At 43.3% G+C, this 21,674-nt stretch overlaps 1 protein-coding gene across 1 annotated transcript in view; it reads left to right on the top strand.

Annotated features, from left to right (window-relative positions):
• The window catches only part of LOC120052251 (zinc finger protein 536-like), a 114,873-nt gene extending 94,616 nt beyond the window's left edge, over positions 1–20,257 (top strand). The window contains exon 5 of the mRNA XM_038999074.1: positions 20,018–20,257. Coding sequence (XP_038855002.1) covers positions 20,018–20,257 — 240 coding nt within the window. The remainder of the gene's footprint in view (positions 1–20,017) is intronic.
• Positions 20,258–21,674: the final 1,417 nt, after the last annotated feature.

The following is a 21,674-nucleotide window of genomic DNA, read 5'->3' as shown; positions in this document are numbered from 1 at the left end:
TTCATTTATCCATTCTGTTAAGCATGACACATGTATTAACACAGGATGGATCCTGGAGCTATGTGTCCTCTTACCATATGCCTGGGTTTCTAGGCCCCTCTTCTCCAGTAAATGGCCATTCTGACTGTTATCTCACAGTTTACCAGTAGAGGGCGTCATCACCCTTTCAGCATTTTCAATAGTCCTTTTGACTACGGTGCATTTTTGCAAATTACTGTAAAATATATACGTTCTCATACAAATAATGATCTAATCAGTTGTCACAGATATAGAGAGTCTTGCTGACCTGATGCTGTTGTATAAATTGTAGCATTTACCCATCCCAATATTATTATTTTTGCATAATACATGTAATGCTTTTCCTAATGGTAGGATTCCTTACATTATAATGATAAAGTATGTAGTCTACAGCATTGACCAGATAGTATTTATTTAAACAGTATTGACCTGGTATGATAAACAGTAGTTGTTTTTAAGATGGCAGACACAAGTGGAATGTCAACGAGGTCCTTGGGTTGGCTGGTGAGGTGCATCTGTTCCGCACACGAATGGGAAATTAAAACCGAGAGGAAGTTATGAGGAATCTATAAAGTTGGCCTGGAAATCTCCCGCCCGCAGTGGCAGTTGTTGGGGGAGACGAAATGTCATGCTTAAATAATAACATTCCAGGTGGCTTAGTTAATGAACAGTGAAAATCAAATATGGGGCTTAATCTGTAACTCATTACTGGAAGTTTTTTTTTTTAAAGAAGAAGGGAAATCACAAGGAGAAGCCACCCTTGAGAGACCAGAGACTTTTTATGTAAAGAAAAACATTTGTTTGTTTATTAGGTGGACTACGACAAGATATTTTGTTTAGGGGCGGAGGGGGAGGGGCTCCGTATGTTAGACATTTAGGATGCCATTGGCTGTGTTCCAAAATGAAGCTGTTGATAGACATTTAGTCTGATTCCTTAGTGAATGGCTGAGTAATGATAGATGTATGCGTGAAGCATAGATGTAGACATAGAATAGTATAAACCATCCGGCTGTTCCACCATATAAAAAGCATACATGACATACATAGGCTTAGTCTGCCATCTAGTGGTCAAAGTTGGCTCTGACAGTATTTCTTTAAGACTGAGTCGTGGTACAGAACCATGCAGATGAGACTGCAAATGATGGGCAGAACAGTGATGCTCTCGCTTTAAGAGATTAAAGCAGTTGTGTGCAGTATGTCTTGAAAGTTAACACCCAGAGATGAACGTTTTAATTTGTTGATGCGTCTGGCATAGGATGTTTCAAGTGTGAATGAAGATTGCTTGCAACTCAGACGAGCCCTGAGAGCTACTTTAATTCTCGTTAGAATCTTCATCTGCCTTTTTCTAAACTGTTTGACATATAAGTTTTAAGTGAACGTACAGTACATCTTGATTTGAGAGTGACGGTGTGATTGTGTGCCTAATACAGAGAGAGTAGGTGTCAGCGTAATTGCTCTTTGAGAACTCAGAATGATGATGTTTTATCCTGTTTTTAGCTTTCCCGTTGCTCTGCACCGACTCTTCATTTCATTTCGATATCTTCCTTGTGACAGCACGATCGATTAAAAGCGATTTTCATTTCATTTTGTCAGTTTCATAACGGCACTTTAAAAGAACATGACATGGAGATGTGTTCGGTAGATTTTATTGCCAAAAAATGTCCTCTAGAAGTTGTTGAGGCAATGGAACTGTGCAAGGAAACAGGGATTGTGTTATTTAGCTCTCACACTGTTGCAGAACTTAAAGATGAGCATGTTTCACTGTCTGGGATTCAAACGTATAGTATAATTGCTTACATGATCACCAAGTTATCACACTTATCTAGTACACAAACTTGCTTGGGAAAAGTATGGAAATCATTTTACTGCTAGTGTCTCATACCATTTTTAGACTGCAACCTTTGCTAAACACCTCACGACCTCACCTCTGAGTCCCTGTTAGAGGCCTAGCATACATTTGAACCAAGTTCAGCATTTATTTTATTTAGTCATCTCAATGTTAGTCTAGAAGTTTGTCAGTCATATATGTGTAATGCTAATGCTAAATGTTGGTTCCTGAACAGAATGTCAGTTTCTGTTTTGCTCTTACTTCACCCTTTGTGATGTTTGTTACAGTAAGAGGTGGCCATTTTGTGTGTATAACTGCTATGCTATGTTTAGTGTCAGAATGGTTGTGTTGTGGCTGTGGTGGGGTCCGGGGCAGTTTTGTTAATCTGCGTTTGTTCTCTTAACTGTAGTTCATCTGTGGGTAGGAGAGGAGGAAGGCCATGGAGCCCTGGGCCCCGCGCTGACCCTCGACCCTAACCTCGCGCTGCCTAACCTAGCTGACACTGAGATGCACGACGCAGCCTCTCTTAACAGAGACTAACTCCCGCCCGAGCACCCGGCTGGAGCAAGGCAGGAACATGATGATGATGATGATGGTGATGACGAAGGAACACACTATATCAAAGACTTTATTTAAAACATGCTACGATCAAACAAGAGAAGTCATTCAAAAGGAACTATGAAGGAGTGTTTCTGCCCTGTGTGAGGACGGAGAGGAGACTGAGAGACAGACCTGCTGAAAGGACTTGTAGAGGCCACTGGATGTGACGCTCAGCAAAGTGACAGACAGACAGCGACTTTAACCATTCTGTTTCCTGTCCTCTCATGGATGACTCCTCCCTCCATCTTCTGTCTTCTTCATGTCTCTCCTTTGATTTTATGTTTTTGATGAAACTACCTGCTAAATGACAGTCCCTAACACAGCCCTACTATGACACATTCCTTGATCCAAGATGGCGTCCATCATTGTTGACAAAAAAAGAAGAAGATAATATTCAGACTGAACTGTTGTGCTGACCTGTGCTTCACCTGTACGACAGACTCTCTCTCTCTCTCCTATCAGACCCAGTACCAGACAGGTATTCAATGACCCCTGGATCACAGTAATGGTATTGTCCCTGGACTGTACCATTCCCACTCTTGTCCTGCTGGAGCTGTAGCTTAACACGCTCCTTTTGACCAGACCAACCATCTATGGAGACCAAGCACACTTATTGCCACGCACATTTTAGTTGCTATTTTCGACCCTGTTTTAGGGCCCAATGCTCTGCGTGTCAAAAACGAACTAACAGGGGGAAGAAAAAGGACAAACAAAAAACTAAACCAGAAGTATGACATTCTCTGACAATCTTTTCCTGTGCTAGCTAGCTAAGAGAGAGCAGTAGTTTTCAGATATGACTGGGATGTTAGTAGATGTGACAACGAGAAGAGAAAGCCTGAGCATTGTACAGTATAGTGTGACGATGGACAGAGGACTGAGGATCCTCACCCCACCCCCTCCCCGTAACAGAAACAGGACTGAAGTGAAGACTATTTTCTCGCTCTATATCACAGAGCCTGTAGATGCTCAGACTAAATGTAAAAAGAGAGGAGTACAAAAAAACGAAAACAAAAAAGGTTGTTTGTGAAGAGCAGAAAGTGTTGAAGTGACAGTAATAACTAGTTTACACGCCCTTGTCCTGTAGGTAAACATAGAGCTTGAAGAGAAGATATCAAAAACGAAACGGGATTGTATTTTCTCCCCTTTTCATCTCTCGTATTGACTTCAAGGACTATAGTGTTGCAAATGTTTGTAAGATACTGCCACCAATCAATGTTGCAAAGTGTTACTGACTACTGAAACGGTTTGATGTATTAACTTTTTGTTTTTTAAAGAAGAAAAAAATGGAAAAACAAATATTGTCTAGCCTTAGATACAGTCATCCGTTGTTGCTTTGACGAAGCTAGTTGTTTTAGATGGTAGGCCTTAGGGTTGATCCATTTTTTCCCCCAAAGTACTGTACTTTTTTGCCTTCTACATTTCAAAGAAAAAAGAAAAAGATTGACAATCTACTCATGTGCTCCAAACATATGCCCATATATACATAATACATTATGCATAGAAGGATTTTTTTTTTTTTTCAAAAGTATTTTGCACTGTGATAGTATTATAAATCAAATCTATACAGTACAAAACTAGCTAACTAACTACAATGAAGGTGTGTGTGTGTCTGTGTGTCCCTTGACATTGTGAAATGTTTCTATGTCCTCTTGTGAACCCTGAGAATTCTAATGCGGTGTGTATAGTGCACATATATACAGTACATGGCTTTGACAAAAATGTTATCATAGTGCCAACCCAAGGCATGCAAGTCACCTGTGTGGTCATCATTTACATACTGTTTGTTACTAAAGCAGAGTGATGATCGATGCTCAAATTCCACATCGGGTTGAAATTCAACTCCACACACAAAAAAAAGCCCGTTTTTAATTTGCTTTTCCTGACTTTAGAATTCCCAATTCCAAAATATGAAGGAGGGAAAAAAAGGATGAGAAATGAAAACAAAAAGTGGTATTGTAGGGAATTAAACAGGGTGCTGAGAAGTGGATTGTGGGACAGGGTCTGAGTTAACCAATCAGAGGGCCCGGTCAGTCCCATAGTGATGCCCTCTCTCCCCTTCTCTCCGTTGTGTGGTTGTATAGCTGAGAGGTTAATATTAACTGTCTGGCTCTCTCTGAACCGGTATATGAGCATTCCACGTACGAACCTGTCTTGTGAGCTGAAAACCTTTTGTTTGCTGTATTCTCATGGCAGATGCTTCGTTTTGTAACTACTGAACTGTACTTATAATAAAAATAAAATGTATTCAAACTATAACGGATTGTTGTCGAGCGATGGATTGTTTCTTTTCCCCCCCACAGGATAACAGTCACTTAGGAGAAAATAAAGCATCACAATGCCAGTGTTGAGTGAACAATAGTCTGAATATGTCACTCCCTCAAAACTATTCCGTTTCCAGTCTAGTCCTTAATCCCAGAGCTTCATGGACTATGCTCATGCTGTTGAATAGGCTACAATACAAACTAATTGTGGTAGGCCTATATGATATTGTCATCCACCACAATCAACAAAGTCACCTCACTGCATTGGATGGAGAACTGTCCTATGCACACTCAGATAGTTTAGACTAGCCATCAACTTCCACCCCTAATTCACTCAGGCACAAGCTAACTGAAAATGGTTTACACACTCATGCAAACCAGGGAGACCCACAATGGACCTACATCCCGTCTGATACACACACACACACACACACACACACACACACACACACACACACACACACACACACACACACACACACACACACACACACACACACACACACACACACAGACACACACACAGACACACACACAGACAGACACACACACACAGGCACACACACACACACACACACACCGAAAGAAAGATCAGTGTTCAGCTGAGAGCACTTCTCTTGACTGTTGTTGGTGAAGCGCTTGTTATATTGCGCTGAATGATGAGCAATATAAATGATGTATCTTTCTCCTCTCTCCCTGACTTCACTGTTAAGTGCTGTACAAGGAAGTAGCCGGAGGGGATACAGTGCTGACTGACTACAGAGCTGACCGTGTAGCACCAAACTGGCCTGTTCCTTGACAGCTCAGATGACTAGTTATGGTGTTGCTAACTGTAGCACTGTGCCCTTGGGCCAATGTATTGTTAATTCCAAAACACCATCAAGTCTTATTTCAGGGTGGGCAAATAATTGCTCTTCTCCTTGTTTCTTTTTTTCTATCCATCACGCAAAGTTGTTTTGACATATTGTGTGTAATTGGTTAGTGTGTGTAGGTGTGTGTGTGTGTGTGATCTAAGACAGATAGTGCTGTGATATAATTTTTCACAGGTCCATTACCGAGTTGGAGGGTGCTGCACTTTCCACCCCCTGAGATCGTGTTCGTCTCATCTAAGGAATCTCTCCATTTCCTATAGCAATGTCGTAGGCAGGAAAGTGACAGTATCAACACATTCAAAAAGATAAAACTTCCTTACCCACATCAGAAGTACACGTCGCACAAATCCGCTTTGTTCCCCTGGTTCTAGTCTGGGATGTTTTTGAGGGGGAAGTATTTTAGGTTTTTATTCCTCCTCTTTGGTGGTACAGGCTGAAACCTGATCCAGGTCTGGTTGATGGGATCCATATTTGAGTTAACCTAACGTCAGGACCCAGCGGTTGCTGAGCCTGCTGGGAAGAGGCCCAGGTCAATGCCTGACTAATTTTTAAACGGATCAGCTGCACTGCACCAGATGTGGGGGGCGCTTGTGATGCACGGAATCTGGTCCTAATAAAACTCACATCCGTAGAAAGTAACCATTTGACATAATTATTTTCTCCTTCTGTCTCTGGTAGTGAATTGTATTATTTATTTATTTTTAATTTAACTAGGCAAGTCAGTTAAGAACAAATTCTCATTTACAATGACGGCCTAGGAACAGTGGGTTAACTGCCTTGTTCAGGGGCAGAACAACAGATTTTTACCTTGTCAGCTCGGTTATTCGATCTAGCAACTTTTCGGTTATTGGCCCAACACTCTAACCACTAGGCTACCTGTCGCCCCAAACGAAATAGTGTTTAAAGGAAGGACGTGTTGTATGGTTACAAATCAGACAGTCCCTAATCACAACCAGGATATTAATGTGTGTGTGTGTTCACCTACTGTGAATGTGATCGTGCACGTGTCACTGATTAAAGAACACATCAGGTCTTTTTCCATTAGATTCTGCTCTTATGTCTTTTCATTGCTTGATGTTCTGTGATGCGTCATCAGTTTGCCTCATGACCCTGTTCAGAGCTTGATGAACAATTCTCCTCCCTTCATTTCGTTTTTTTCTCTCTCTCACATCTCTTGTCTTGCCGTTGTCTCTCTCTCTCTTCCTCTCTCTCTGCATCCATTTCCTCTTTCCTTTTCACGCCATATTGTGCTGCAATGTGTGCAGCGGCGATTGATGTGCTTAAGATGATGGTGCGGCTCCGTTCAAGTGTGCCAGCAGTTGTAACTGGGCAGATGGTGACCTCCAGTTGAACCTGTCCTTGCGCTCATTTGTTCAGCTGTGGTTAATTTCACAGGCCTCCATGTTGCAGGCGTCTCTGCATTATGCACTGCTCCACCATGGCCACTAGAGGGCGGTAAAGACCAGCTTTTACCACATCAAGAGGCAACTAGCTACTCTCTGCCTTTGTTTTCACATTGCACTGAAAGGACTGACTCACGACAATAGTATCATAGAATAACAATACAATTAAAATAAATGAAACGAATGCTACAATAAATGGCACCTTTTGTTCTGAGCAATTTGATCCAACGTTAGCAACCACGTAAACCACAGTGTAGAATAACCAAGTCTATTTAATGTTGAACATATATGCTGATGAAGGGGCTAGTTACTTATGATCTGTCGTTTGAATGCTACCCATCTGTAACCATAAGACATGGTTGTACAATCTGGGCCTCTCAGACTGTGCTTGGCACTATCCTCATAGACTGGGAAATCGCAACGTTGAGTTATTTCAATTTGAGAAACACCGGTACTCTTTTGGGATTCTAAGTCTAAACTGTAACGCTCTTCAATAATAAACACACACCCACACATACCCACCCACCCATACACACCCACACCCATCTACACCCACATCCAGACACACCCACATCCAGACACACACGGGTCATCTCACCACATAATGTCATCTCTTCTGCTCAATCAGTCTAGACAATCCCTGCATATTTACAGTACACTGGAATGCTGTTTATATTGTACTGTACGTACTGTAGAGTGTAGAGGAATATCTCTCTAAACACACACACGCACGCACGCACGCACGCACGCACGCACGCACGCACGCACGCACACACACACACACACACACACACACACACACACACACACACACAGAGACACAGAGACACACACACAAACACACAGTCCCCTGGCCTCCTGTTTCCTGGTAAATGTGTCTCTGTGCTTGTCTCAGGCTCTGGCTTATGAATCGATGATCATGTGGTGTAAGGGAGATAGATGGCTTTTAGCTCCATCTTGTCTCCTCTAATTGTAAAATATTAGTTACATTAGACTCTGCCTTGTGATTAATGGAACTTATTTGGAGGTGGCCCTCTCCTGGCCCTCCCCTTTCCAAAGTCCCCCACTGACTTTTGAGAATTGAGTGATTTCACTTAAAGCAGACAAATAGGGCTCTCTCTCTCTCTGAGAGGAAGAGAGAAGAGAGAGGCCGAGCAAAGGGAAGAGAGAAGGAGGGAAGGAAAATAAGAGAAGGGAGGGTGAGGAGGAGGAGGAGGAGGAGGACAGAGAGAGATAAGGACAGGCAAAGCTTGCATGGGGGAAAGCACTGACGATAAGGTTTAAAAAGTTATGCCAGAAAAAATAAGCCAAGAAATTTAAGCTTTGCAGGAAATAAAGCTTCGCCAGATTCATACCGTGTAACACATTGCAGATCACACGCTGAAAATACAACCCGATCTCACAGAGGGAAGTGAAGTCTTGATCTTGTTCTAAACCTGGTCGTCACTGAGAAAGGTACGTATATTCATCATAACGGACTGTATTAAGAATGGTGCTTTCCAATAACCCTCAGCCCAGTCCTCTTGCCTTGGAAACACAGTGGCTGTTATTGATACCCGCAGACCACTTAGCCGTGCTGGGAACATGTTTGTGACAGCCGAGACCGGGTTGCCCTTGTAATGTCTGCCATAGGAGAGAGATAGATCATGTTGCGGCGATATGAGCACCTTGTAGGGGACTTACTCCATACGGCAACTTTTCCATCCCGGCCCTCCTCTGTTCCTGAGTCCATGGGAAGTGCGATGTTTTCATTCCTCCTCTCTTCTGTTGTTTCTTTTCTTCTTTTCTCTTAATTGGCTCAGAGGCCTTGAGCAGCACCTGGCATGTATCGGGGCGAGCTGACATGATCTGCTCTGTTTAGGACACCGTCTCCTCTGGCTGTTCAGCTCCCACGGTTAGCCTGACACACACATCACTCTCTGTTCTCTGTTAGCCACTGCTTCAGTCACAACGCTCCTTTTCGACACGGGTTCGTTTTATCAGCCTTTTTTTTTATCCTTCTTTCTAGAAGGTCAACAGGAAGTTTGCACAAAGCTTATCTGCCATATGAGTGGTTTATTACCTTTTAGTCCAAATGAACTCTTTCTCTTTTTCGCTCCCTCTCTTATTGTTTCTATCTTCTCCGTTTCCCGTACACAAGCACACAGAGACTACACTCTTACAGACTTGGACATCCATTAGCTGTCTGCAGTGACAGGTCAGCAATAGATTGGTGCTGGAGTAGAGACGAACACTCCTGAACTGTCCATCCCCAGGCCAGCGCTTCTGCTCCCGGACACATGCATGCAGAAACACATACATGCGTGCGCACACACGCACACACATACACACACATACACGCATGGACACACACGTGCAAGCGCACACACACATACGCACCCATACACACGCGCACACTCACACACACACACACACACACACACACACACACACACACACACACACACACACACACACACACACACACACACACACACACACACACACACACACACACACACACACACACACACACACACACTGACCTGGTCCTGCTGAGACAAGCTGACATACAGGCCATCATCACATGATGAATTTACTGCTCCGTACCCTTGAGCCCCAACAGTCCTCAGCCAATCACAAGTGGGAGAGGCCCTGGTTTGTGTCTGCTCAACAGAGAGGACACTGACACTGCAGGTGCAGGTACAGAGGCTCTGACCACTGGAGAAGTTTGACCTTACAGTATGGGGTTTATAGTCCTAGCTGAATGGCATCTACAGACACTAAGAAAACAACTGTTTTAGTGGAATAGAGACAAAGAAGGAGAAAGTGGGTGAGAGAGAGATAGAAGACTCACTATTTTGAGGAACTTATTAACAGCTCCTTCTGGTACAGCAATTAATAATCTAGTTCAGTATTTAACATGGGACTGAATCCCCAGTGACGACTTTTTAGCTTTCTTTGATGCATCAACACCCCCTCCCCTCTGCCTCTCCATAAGTGTATTCCTTAGTGTTATTTGTGTGTTGGTTTTTCTAGTTAACCAGAGAAATAGACCAGATCGCTATTCCCCGAACTTCAGCCCAATTTTACATCAACACACACAGACTTCTGAAACCTCTTAATACTGTCTTAATACTGTGGAAAAGTCAATCCCTCCAGGGCTTTGGATATAAATACAAATATTTTTGGTAAATCAATAGACATGTACCTTGAATCAGAGTAAAAATTATAGGTCTTTAATGTTTGAATAAGGTAGACCAGGGTTCCCCAACTGGTGGCACGTGTGCCAAATTTGGCCCGCGGGTGGTTTTATTTGGCCCCCAATGTTTTCTGCGCAAAAATAAAATATTATTATTAATTTTGGGTAATTTTCATTGATGGACATAAAAGACTGTAAAAGCACCAGGAAATCAGCTCCAAGTGATTTACATTTTGGAAATCTGTTCCCAAGTATTCTCATGCATAATAGAGAGACACATGTTCATATACAAATGTAAGCAGGGTTTGAAATTATGTTTTAGTCAAATATTATATCTGGTTGGGCTTTGTGTGGTCCATTTGTAATGATGTTCCAGCCCCATGACCATCCACTCAAGAAAAAAACGACCAACATCAGAATCTAGTTGATGATCCCTGGGGTAGACATTCTAATGCTTTTTCCCAGTCATTACATTTTCCTGTCTGATGTTTACGGATCCATGCCACCGATGAATGGACGCTACTGTAACGTAGAGCTGGGACGATAAACCAAAAATGATCGACCCCGACCGTACCCTTCACCTATCGCAGGCATTTTGCTGATAAAGTTCATTACAATAAGTAGCCTATACTAGAGAAATGTGACGCCTGAAATTAAATACATTTTAGATACCTTAATAGAAAATGACTCAAGTAAAAGTGAAAGTCACCCAGTAAAATACTCCTGAGTGGCGCAGCGGTCTAAGGCACTGTATATCAGTGTGTCACTACAGTCCCTGGTTCGAATCCAGGCTGTATCACATCCGGCCATGATTGGCAGTCCCATAGGGAGGCGTACAATTGGCCCAGTGTCGTCCGGGTTTGGCTGGGGTAGGCCGTTATTGTAAATAAGAATTTGTTCTTAACTGACTTGCCTTTTTAAACAAAGGTTAAATAAAAAATTCAAAAAAATACTACTTGAGTAGAAGTCTGAAAGTATCTGGTTTGAAATGTACTTAAGTACAGTGGTGGAAATGTACTCAATTGTCATACTTGAGCAAAAGTAAACGATATACATCAAATTCCTTAAGCAAACCAGACGACACAATTTCCTTGTTATTATTATTTTTTGAGAGCCAGGGTCACACTCCAACACTCACACATAATTTACAAACGAAGCATTTGTGTATAGTGAGTCCTCCAGAACAGAGGCAGTACAGATGACCAGGGATGTTCTCTTGATAAGTGCATGAATTGGACCATTTTCCTGTCCTGCTACGCATTCAAAATGTAACGAGTACTTTTGGGTGTCAAGGAATATGAGTAAAAAGTACATTATTTTCTTTAGGATTGTAGTGAAGTAAAAGTAAAAGTAGTGAAAAATATTAATAGTAAAGTAAAGTACAGATACCCCAAAAAACGACTTAACTACTTAAGTATTTTTACTTAAGTACTTTGCACCACTGAATATGGGTGATTGTTAATGGGACAACTGTGGTGAACATTAATATTAGATGAGGGCAGTGGGAAAGTAGGCCCCTAAATGGCAGGTAATTCCAGAAGAAGACGAGTAAGCAGCCAGTACGTTGCAATAAACTTGAAAGTTGTAATAAACTTGTAATAAACTTGAAAGTTGTATTAAACTTGTAATAAACTTGAAAGTTTATTGCCACGTACTGTCCGCCTACTCGTCTTCTTTTCTTGTTATAAACTTATCGTTCTATTTACTGTTATCGCATCAATTCAAACAATTTATTGCAATAAGTAATGTTTGTCCATATCACCCAGCTCGAAAGTACACTTAGAAAAAAAGGTACTATCTAGAACCTAAAAGGGTTCTTCGGCTGTCCCAATAGAAGAACCCTTTGGATAACCCTTTCTGGTTCCAGGTAGAACGCTTTTGGTTCCAGGTGGAACCTTTTTGGGTTCCATGTAGAACCCTTTCCAGAGAGGTTTCTACCTGGAACCAAAAACGGTTCTCCTATGGGGACAGTCAAAGAACCCTTTTGGAACCCTTTTTCTAAGTGTACTGTAACGCTTAGAAATGATGTGTAGGATGCCCCAGCCAGGGTTACAGGTCAGGATAAGGGGGTATAGGTGTATAGGTTGGACATAGAGTGTGAGGTGGTACTTGGGTGTTTGGGAGTGCTGTTTGCTGACTAAACTCTGAGCCTTTACAACACGCAGGTTATTATTGGCCGACAGATGGTGCATCACATTTTACAGCTCACACCTTCTGTGGCTCTCTCTCTCCCCAGACGCAACTCCACTCCCCCCCCCACTCTCTCTCAAACCCATACACAAACACAAACACACACGCTCACCTCTCTCGGTATGTGTCTCTCGAACACGGTCATTTTTTCTCTGTTTGTCACTCCCATTCTGTACATATCCACGGCAGCACACAAACATACACATAATTCTGTCATCACATATGTTTACATATAGGGATACTGTATGTTTCCTTATACTGTACATTAACAGTTCCCATGTTTTTTTCTTTACATCCCAAAGAAATGTATTGCTTTCCTCCTTAAAGGGATACTTTGGGATTTTGGCAACGAGGCCCTTTATCTACTTCCCCAGAGTCAGATGAACTCGTGGATACCATTTTTATGTTTATCCGGTTTTGAAGGAAGTTGCTAACTAGCGCTAGCGCAATTGCTAACTAGAGTTAGCACAGTGACTGGAAGTCTATCGGTATATGGCTGACGAAACTAGCTCTAAATTCCTTCATACTGGACACAGAGACATAAACATGGTATCCACAAGTTCATCTGACTGGGGAAGTATGAACTTGTATGAACATTGCCAAAATCCCGAAGTATCCCTTTAATAATGGTGTAAATATATATAGAAATTCAAACACAGCAATACAAAAGGCTATTTTAAAGTTGGCGACAAGGTTTCCCTAATACAAGTAAAAATGGTTGGCTTGGTTATCTTTACTTGTGTCATTCTTTATTTCTACACTTAGGGGAGACTGACGTAAGTCATGCCAAAATGATTAGTTGAGCCACACCTTGTTTCTTGGAAACCATACACAATTTAATCATGTGACCAAATATTTAGGAAGAGGTTGTCATTTCATGGAGTTTGTGAAGGAAGAACCCATGTGGCCTTGGCGACAACGTTTGGCGACAACGTTTCTCTAATATAAGTGAAAAAGGTTTGGTTTGGTAAACTGTACTTGTGCCATTCTTTATTTCTACATTTAGGCTCAGTCCCAATACCTCCCCTTAGCCCTCCCCCTCGTTTTCAAGTGTCCCTCAAAAACAAAGCAACTGATGGTAGGGAGAGGTAAATAACCATAAGGAATGGGACGTCACTTGCACACAGCAAAAGCCGCCAAAGGTTAGCCTACCATGCAATTCATTGACTACGAGCCTCGTGTTTTTCCACAATGCCTGTAATGACGGCAGGAATAGCTTTCCTTATATGTCATGCAAATAATATGTACTTACCATATGAGCAACAAATGAAAACAGCAAAACAACAATGTGCCATAATGTAGCCATATTCTGGCTGCTGTGGCTGTGGTTCAACGTGGAGTAGTATTGAAGCAGGAACATTCATTACATAATAGCAATTTGACATGTAACAGTCACATTTCCTTCACTCAGTCATGATTAATCAGTGGAAGCAATTAAAACCACTGTTCTGCACTAATATTTATACCAAAAGTGTAAGGGCCCATACACAGATTGGCTACGTAGCTACACATCCATAGGCATACAGATATTTTTATCCTCCACTACACAATAAGTAAGAAAATAGTTAGTGCGTTACTTCGGCTGCATTAGATGACAAATATCTTCAATCTTTAACGTTGACATCACTAGCTACAATAAAGAACACTGACAAGTGATTGACTTCGATTTTCTTTTTATGAACAGCAAGGCAAGCTTACCAAATTGCTCATTCAATTTGCAGTAAATGCATCCACTTACAGCCACTGGGTTTCACAAGATGAAAGCCTGGTTTGCTGGTTTGCTCAGGAGTCCCTAAAACATTAAAAGGATAGTTCACCCATTTACAAAATGACACGTTGGTTTCCTTACCCTGTAAGCAGCATATGGACAAGGTATGACAGCAATCTGTGCGTTGGTCTTGTTTCCATGGTGCATTTTTAGCACACATGCTAAAACGTTTTGGCATTTGTGGCACAAATCCCATTCAAGTCATGGTACTGATATTAGCATTTATCCCATGTCATGTTCAAATCATCTGAATGGGACTTTGTTGAGCTTCACAATCAGTTGGAGATACTTTTGGATGATTTGGACATGATGCGTGGAAAATGCTTATATCGGTACCAGGAATTGGATGGGATTTGTGCCGCAAATGCTAAACATTAGTATTTGGAAACAGTGCCAGGGAAACTAAACCAAAGCATGGATTGCTGTCATGCCTTGACCATAGTGCTTAGAGGGTAAGGAAACCAATATGCAATTTTGTAATTTGGGTGAACTATCCCTTTAAACAACACAAATTACAATTCATTCAAATGTCAAACGCTCATATACCAATCTAAATGTATAGCTAGCTGGCTAATGTTACCTAGTCAGGTAGCTTGTTAAATAGCAATTTTCGTAAGTTAACGTTGTGACAAAGAAATATGCATAATCATTTGTCTCTACATTAACTAACATAGTTATGTTATGACGTTAAAATGACTTATATTTGCTTCAATTCTAGTATTTTTGTCAGACAATATTCTTAAAGCAACTCTCCAGGGTTGGGTAACAGAGCTTCATGGGAATTTTGGGAAACACTTGATAGAAAGTCCGCATTTCGATTCGCTTTGTTTGGAGAGCCGACTACAGGGCTGAAAAGGCACTACGCTTCGCTCAAAGTTGAATTGGGATACCACTATGACTCGATGGGGCTCACGGGATTGCGCAAAATGAAGTGGGAGGGCTTAAGGGGAAGGCTGGGGGGGGGGGGGGGGTATTGTGCCATGGGGTTGTTGAGACACCACTTCTTCTCCAGTCAACCATATACACAATGAATCATGTGACCAAATAATTAGGAAGAAGTCATCCTTTCATGGAGTCTGAAGGAAGAAACCACATGGGAAAATTGGTAAGCAGTAGGTCCAAAAGATTTTCACAAAGTCAAATGAATGTATTGTGTTATAGGTTTCATGATGCTTGTATCTAAACCAAATTAGATCGTTTTAAGAGTGTTTTATACATCAGTTCGGGTATCTGTAAGCTACAATATGAGGTCCTAAACCTAGCATGAAAGTGTATCATTGTAGCTGTGTGCGCTAATATAGTCAAATGGTTGCTTTTGGGGTAAATTGTTTCATTTGGCAAAGGGCAAGTTGAGCCAATGGCTCAACATACCCCATACAAATGATGATCACATTTGGTCAGTTTTATGCATAATATGCATAGTATTTTTGCAGTTTATTATGCATATAAAGTCCCGCTACTGTATTTGTATTGTTACAGAGCAGACATCATCATGCCCTGTGTATACACATGTAAAACACGCAGGGATCTAGCTCGCCTTAAGATTCTTGAGAGACCAGCCAAGGATGTGAGAGAAGGGGAGAAGTCCATTCGAGCAGCGGCAAGGGATGAAAAAAAATCTACCTTATGACGCTGAAGAGGTACGTTGACAAAGGAGATAACAAAACGTGCACCGGCGCGATAGAGAGTCTATGGCAGAGTAGCAGAGGTACCAATGTCTGACAACATGGAGTCTGAGCTTGCTAAATATATCAGAAATCTTATGGACCAGTTTCATGGTCTTAGTAGCATCAAATACATCTTACCCCAAGGCTTACCCTGTCCCTATGTTCAATTTACCCCATACCCGGGGTAAGTTGTGCCAAGAGAACACTTTTTTTTGGACAAGCTACGTTTTCAAAACGGTTCTGATTATTTCCACCGATACACAACATCCTAACGTGCATGTAGATATCTTTGTTAGAAAGAATACCATATTTCCCTTGACGTGGTGATGCTGAATGTACATAATAACTCATCGTGCCCCGCTCTCCCCTATCACACCAATGAGATAACTGGTCAATCAGTGTGTAGTGCAGTCTGTAAGAGAGTGCATGTTAGAGTACCTGTAATGTGTGTCATGCTTCTAAACCCTTAATAACACACTGGGCGGAAATGAGACAGACTAGCCCCCCCCCCCCCCCCCCCCCCATAGCCTTTTCCCTTCATTGTCAGGGTAGAATGACTGTTTGTGAGCATCTGAAAGTCATTAGAGGTTCTGCAGTCTGTCAGGTGCCAACACACACATACACACACAAACACACGCGCACACGCACACACGCACACACACACACACACACACACACACACACACACACACACACACACACACACACACACACACACACACACACACACACACACACACACACACGCACACACACGCACACATGCACACACACACACCTCATACTTACATGGACACACACACACACAGAGATACACGCTGAAAGTGCTGAAGCCCAGCAGCTTCTTTCTGCTGTGCAGGGCCTGGGGATTCGTCATGTGCTGATGAGCTGCTATAACAATATATGAGCGAATCACAAGCAGTCTGCAAATGAATCATTTCCCCCCTCTCTCTTCCCTCCCTCACACCCTCGCACACACTCGCACACACACGCACACACACGCACACACACTTGCTCTGTTCGTCAGGCTTCGGGGAGAGGGGCTTCCTGCCTACAGACGTAGCTGAGGAGTGCTCTCTCACAGATGGTAGCACTGGCATCAGATGGAGTTTATATAAGAGCGGTTTTGATTACGTGCCAAGGCACTGTCGTGGGAGACTGTGTGTCTGTGTGTTGGCTTCGTGGACATGTGAACATTTTAGCGTACGTTCATGTGCGTGTTTGCGAACAGATTTGTGTGTTTGAACGTATGTGTGTGAGAATGCTTCGGTCAATGTGCGCGTACAGGTTTGTCTATGCGTTGTTCCCGTGTGGATCATAGAGGGAGCCACCAGAGGGAAGCAGTCGTAAGGCTGTTACACTTCGACGTTCACTAGGAGAGAGAGAGAGAGAGAGAGAGAGAGAGAGAGAGAGAGAGAGAGAGAAAGAGAGAGAGAGAGAGATGTTTGAGTGGAGAGGGGGAAATCGGGACTATGGCAGTAGAGGAGAGAGATAGGATCATAGCAGCACCTCGTGGATCTCTCTCACTTCCCTCTCTGCGTGGAAACATGATCAGAGAGCGCCCTGCTCCATCCGCTTCACCACAGACAGCATCCAACACACCGCTGTGAGCTAGGGAGGGGTCAAAAGGAGCGAGCTACAGTACCCATCTGCTGCCACCCAGCAGTAGAGAGGCTGGCAAGGGAGGGGTGAGGAGGTGGAAGTAAAGGAGGAGGAGGTGAGAGTGAAGGGGAATGAGGGCGGTCTCCTCCTGCCTTTCTCTTCTCCGAGGCGTGGAGGAGGGAGGACCGAGGGGTAAGTAGGGGGCGCGGGCAGAGTGAGTAGATACAGTGGGTTGTTTGAGGAAGTCATGCGGTAGTAACCCAGCCCCCCCCCCCCCTGTTCCCTCTGATCTCTACGCTCAAGGCCTTTGGGTGTTAATTAGGAGACCTAGATAATGCCACACTAATGAAAACAAGACCAGTGTTTTCTCTTTCTTTTCAGATAAAGCTTTGGGGTTGGGTTTTGAACAGTCTCTGGACACATACGAGAGAGAGAGAGAGAGAGGGATAGAAGGAGAACGAGAGCGAAAAAGAGATGGAAAGATGGAAAGACAGAGGGAGTGAAATGCGAGAAAGAAAAGGGGAGAGAAAGCGAGAGAAGGAATGACGGGGAGAGGTTTCTGAGGTAAAACTATTTTTCCTGTTTCTTGTCACTCGGCACCTCCACACACAATGGCCCAGCGGAGTGTGTCATGAAGGGGAAAAGGAAAATCTCTCCTGTACAGTCAGCACTGTTCTACCTGCTGACCCATTGTGCGCGCACGTGCACGCGCACACGCGCACACACACATACGCACACGTGAACATGCACACGCACACACACACACACACACACACACAGACGCACACACACACGCAAACACGCACACACACACACACACACACACACACACACACACACACACACACACACACACACACACACACACACACACACACACACACACACACACACACACACACACACACAGCTCAATTCTGGTTTGCAGATCCCAACATGTTTGTCTGCAGATGTATGATCTGTAGGGGGATTGAAGTGGGTGATGTGAGTAGGTGTGGGTTAGCCCTCCGGAGAATCAGAAGAAGTGTTGATATCTGAGGGAGGTGGTGGGTGAATCGGGGGGCACCATCTTGGGCATTATCCATGCGGGCGGTGCTGGTGTGTCTTTGTGCGCTGGCCATTTGTTTGGGTTATCGCAGTGTGTGCCGGAGTAGGTGGATTAGATGGAAACTTAAGAAGCATGGCTGTCTCCATGCAGCTGGGCCCAGGCATCTGTCATTCCTCAGTCCAACACCGCACACCCTATAAATCCCAGAACACACAGGCCAGACTGACGCACTTCATTTCAACAACACCATGCAGAGATGCTGCAGGGAAGGGGGCGGTGGGGGGGGGCTATATGTGTGTGTTTTCTTCTTTTGAAAGGAAGAAACTATTTAGTTTACAATTCAACCCAGGATAACCACCATATTCCTACAGTGTTATGCACGAGTGGAATCGCTCTGGTAATCTCAGACCCAGCTTGCCTTTGTCTTCATATAGGACAGTCAACGTCATTATGTTTGTTCAAATTCTAGATTGTACTTTTTTTTATACCTTGGATAGACCCCGCTGCAACGTTAGAACTGATCTGTGTTTATTTTAAAAGTGCAGAAAAAAATAGAGAGATAGAAAAGGGAAGAAGAATAGAGTTGACTTGTTTGGGGCAACACTCGGTCCCCCTAAGTGTAAAATGGGATGAGATATTCTGCCTCACGGACTTAACGTAATGTAAGAGAGTGTGAAATTAAACTGCACAGGAATAAAAAGTGGCCTTCATTGTGTGTCGCCGGCTCGCTTATCGAAACATTCCGACAGCTGGAACATCTAAAGCTCCAAAAACGTGTAGCAATCTCCTTTGTGTAAGATCCTGAGCAGACATTGTGATATTTGAAAGCCACTGAGACTCCAAAGCCAGCGTAAGAATGGCAAACACAACGTGCCTCTAAATCCTGCCTCTTCACGACAACACAATGTATCAGTGAGTGTGTATGTGTTTTGTGTACCTTTAATTCCTATCCTTCTTTCACGTCTCTACATTCCCTGCACCTACACAGCGTCTATAAACTCTGTTAATTTGATTTACCCCGTCTCAAATTGAATTGGAGAAAAAAAAGAATGACAGAATATGTACCGTTATTAATAATAACCGAAAGCGGTGTACAACAGAAAAGTGTCTGGGTTTGCGCTCTCGGGTGGATGAGCGAGATAAGTGAAGTCGGTTCTGATGGGCACGTACTCTACATCGCTCAAACAAACGGCGCAGGCTATTAAGGGGCCATTGTGTTTGCTGCAGTGAGGATCAGATCCAATTCGAGAGAGCGCGTGCAACTGTTGGGAGTGGTGAAGAATACAGCTTGTGCAGTACACCGCTAAAACACCGCAGCGTTCAGAGGGAACCACTGCTGCTCCTCCTATCCAAAGAGAGAGCACTGAAAGAGTTTTAAAGACACGTCTCAGGAGAGAACTAAAAGCTAAAGCACTGTGTAGTAGGCAGACGGTACAGTCGTATTCGGTGCCTCGGTGACAGAGCTCGTTTTACATTCTGCTAAAGTAATACCGAGTAATGATGAGGTGACTGACTGTTGTCTCTCTCTTGTTGTCCTCGCACAGGTCACGGAGGTCACGGAGGTCAGGGGGGTCGGAAGCCGTTCCAGTGCAGGTACTGCTCCTACGGTGCCTCTCAGAAGGGCAACCTGAAGACCCATGTCCTGTGTGTCCACCGCATGCCCTTTGACAACAGCCAGTACCCTGACCGCCGCTTCAAACGCTCCCGCATCGACTCGGACGCCTCAGGGAACTCTGAGGATGGGACCACCAGCTATCCCATGGGAATTCATGGGGGCATGGCCGACCCCCCTCTCTCTGGAGACCCCCTGCATCCATGACCGATGTCACATGGCATGGAGGTGCCAGCCTTCAACTCTACAACTACTGTACTAACTAGAGCCACATAACAGGGACTACTTACTTCGCCTACTCCCAGAGCACAGCCAGATAAAGGGGGCCATCAGTGGCTGTACTGTTTTACCCAGAGCTCACAGGACATCCTCAGTGTGTACTAGGTCAGTAACAATAACATAACATGCATATAAACGACACATACCATGGGTTGAGTATTCTTTAAGATGGGTCCTGAAGAAATGCATCTATTCATTAATATAAAACTAGGTATAGATATGTTAAATGTAGTTATGTGACAAATAGTGGAGACGACTATATAAAAAAAAGAAATAATAAAGAAAATATAGAAAATCTTTAAAATGACTTTTGTCCCCAAAAATTATGCTTTTATCCGAAAAATTATCCCGTAAACGATTTAGCGACAATTGGGGAAGATGGAATAGGATTGTTGAACACACCCCGCAGAACATGACACCGGCGGCTGCCTTTTGCAGAGGGCGAATGATGAGCAGCCAGTGGAGACTGGGGCAGGCAGCGGCAGTGGTGGGGGGGCCTTGGTGCCAGCCTGACTGGAGCTGTCATCGCAGAGGAAATCAATTCAATCCCCCCTCTCCCCTTTTTTCATCTTTCTCGACCCAGCAGTCCAGCCCCGTCCACTCTCAGCCCTCTGCCCCTACTGCACTACAGGAGTAACCTAACCCTGGCCGACATGTGAGGGGTCAAACTCAGTTCCATCAGCTGGCCAGAGTCACCCCCCCCCCTTCTCTGCCTCTTTAAAACGACTCAAATCCAACATGGCCTCTGGAAGAAAAGAAAAAAAATCAATGATGTATTTAAATGGGCCATTAGAGTCACAGAGATGTGTTCTGTGCAATATTGTCATTTATTTGGATATCACCTTACCAGACACTGAGAGGTGGAGTTAATTCAATGTGTTTTATTTCATTTCAATTTTTATGTTAGGAGGTGGATGGTTGTTCTTTGAAATTGAAAGTGTAGATGGTGAAGATGTACATAGTGGAATTGGGACCTTTACAACTTGATGTACTGTAACTTAAGTCAGAGGTTGAATGTTTCGTTATATATGAGACTGTGAATGTCACAGAACTTGTTTCCTAAGACACGATGCAGGACTATCTTCCTATAAGCTCTTCTAAAGCAGCTTCAGAATGAGCAATAATACATAGAGATGGTCACCCTGCTCCCTGTCTCTAATTTAAATGTATTAGTTACAAAATAGACAAAAGGACCTTTTTTACAAATGTCTTTTCCAATTCATTTCTAGGTTTCTGACGAAGCATTTTGTGAGTCGTGGGGGGTAAACAGAAGATCATGCTTTTTATTGTGTTGGTATGGAGGCATGGGGGGATTTTTAATGTTTCTGATAAAGAGAAATGATTC

The sequence above is a fragment of the Salvelinus namaycush genome, chromosome 1 (genome assembly GCF_016432855.1).
Source record: "Salvelinus namaycush isolate Seneca chromosome 1, SaNama_1.0, whole genome shotgun sequence".
In the NCBI taxonomy this organism is placed as follows: Eukaryota; Metazoa; Chordata; class Actinopteri; order Salmoniformes; family Salmonidae; genus Salvelinus; species Salvelinus namaycush.
Note: the sequence above shows the minus strand (reverse complement) of the source record. Positions and strands in the feature narration are given on the sequence as shown.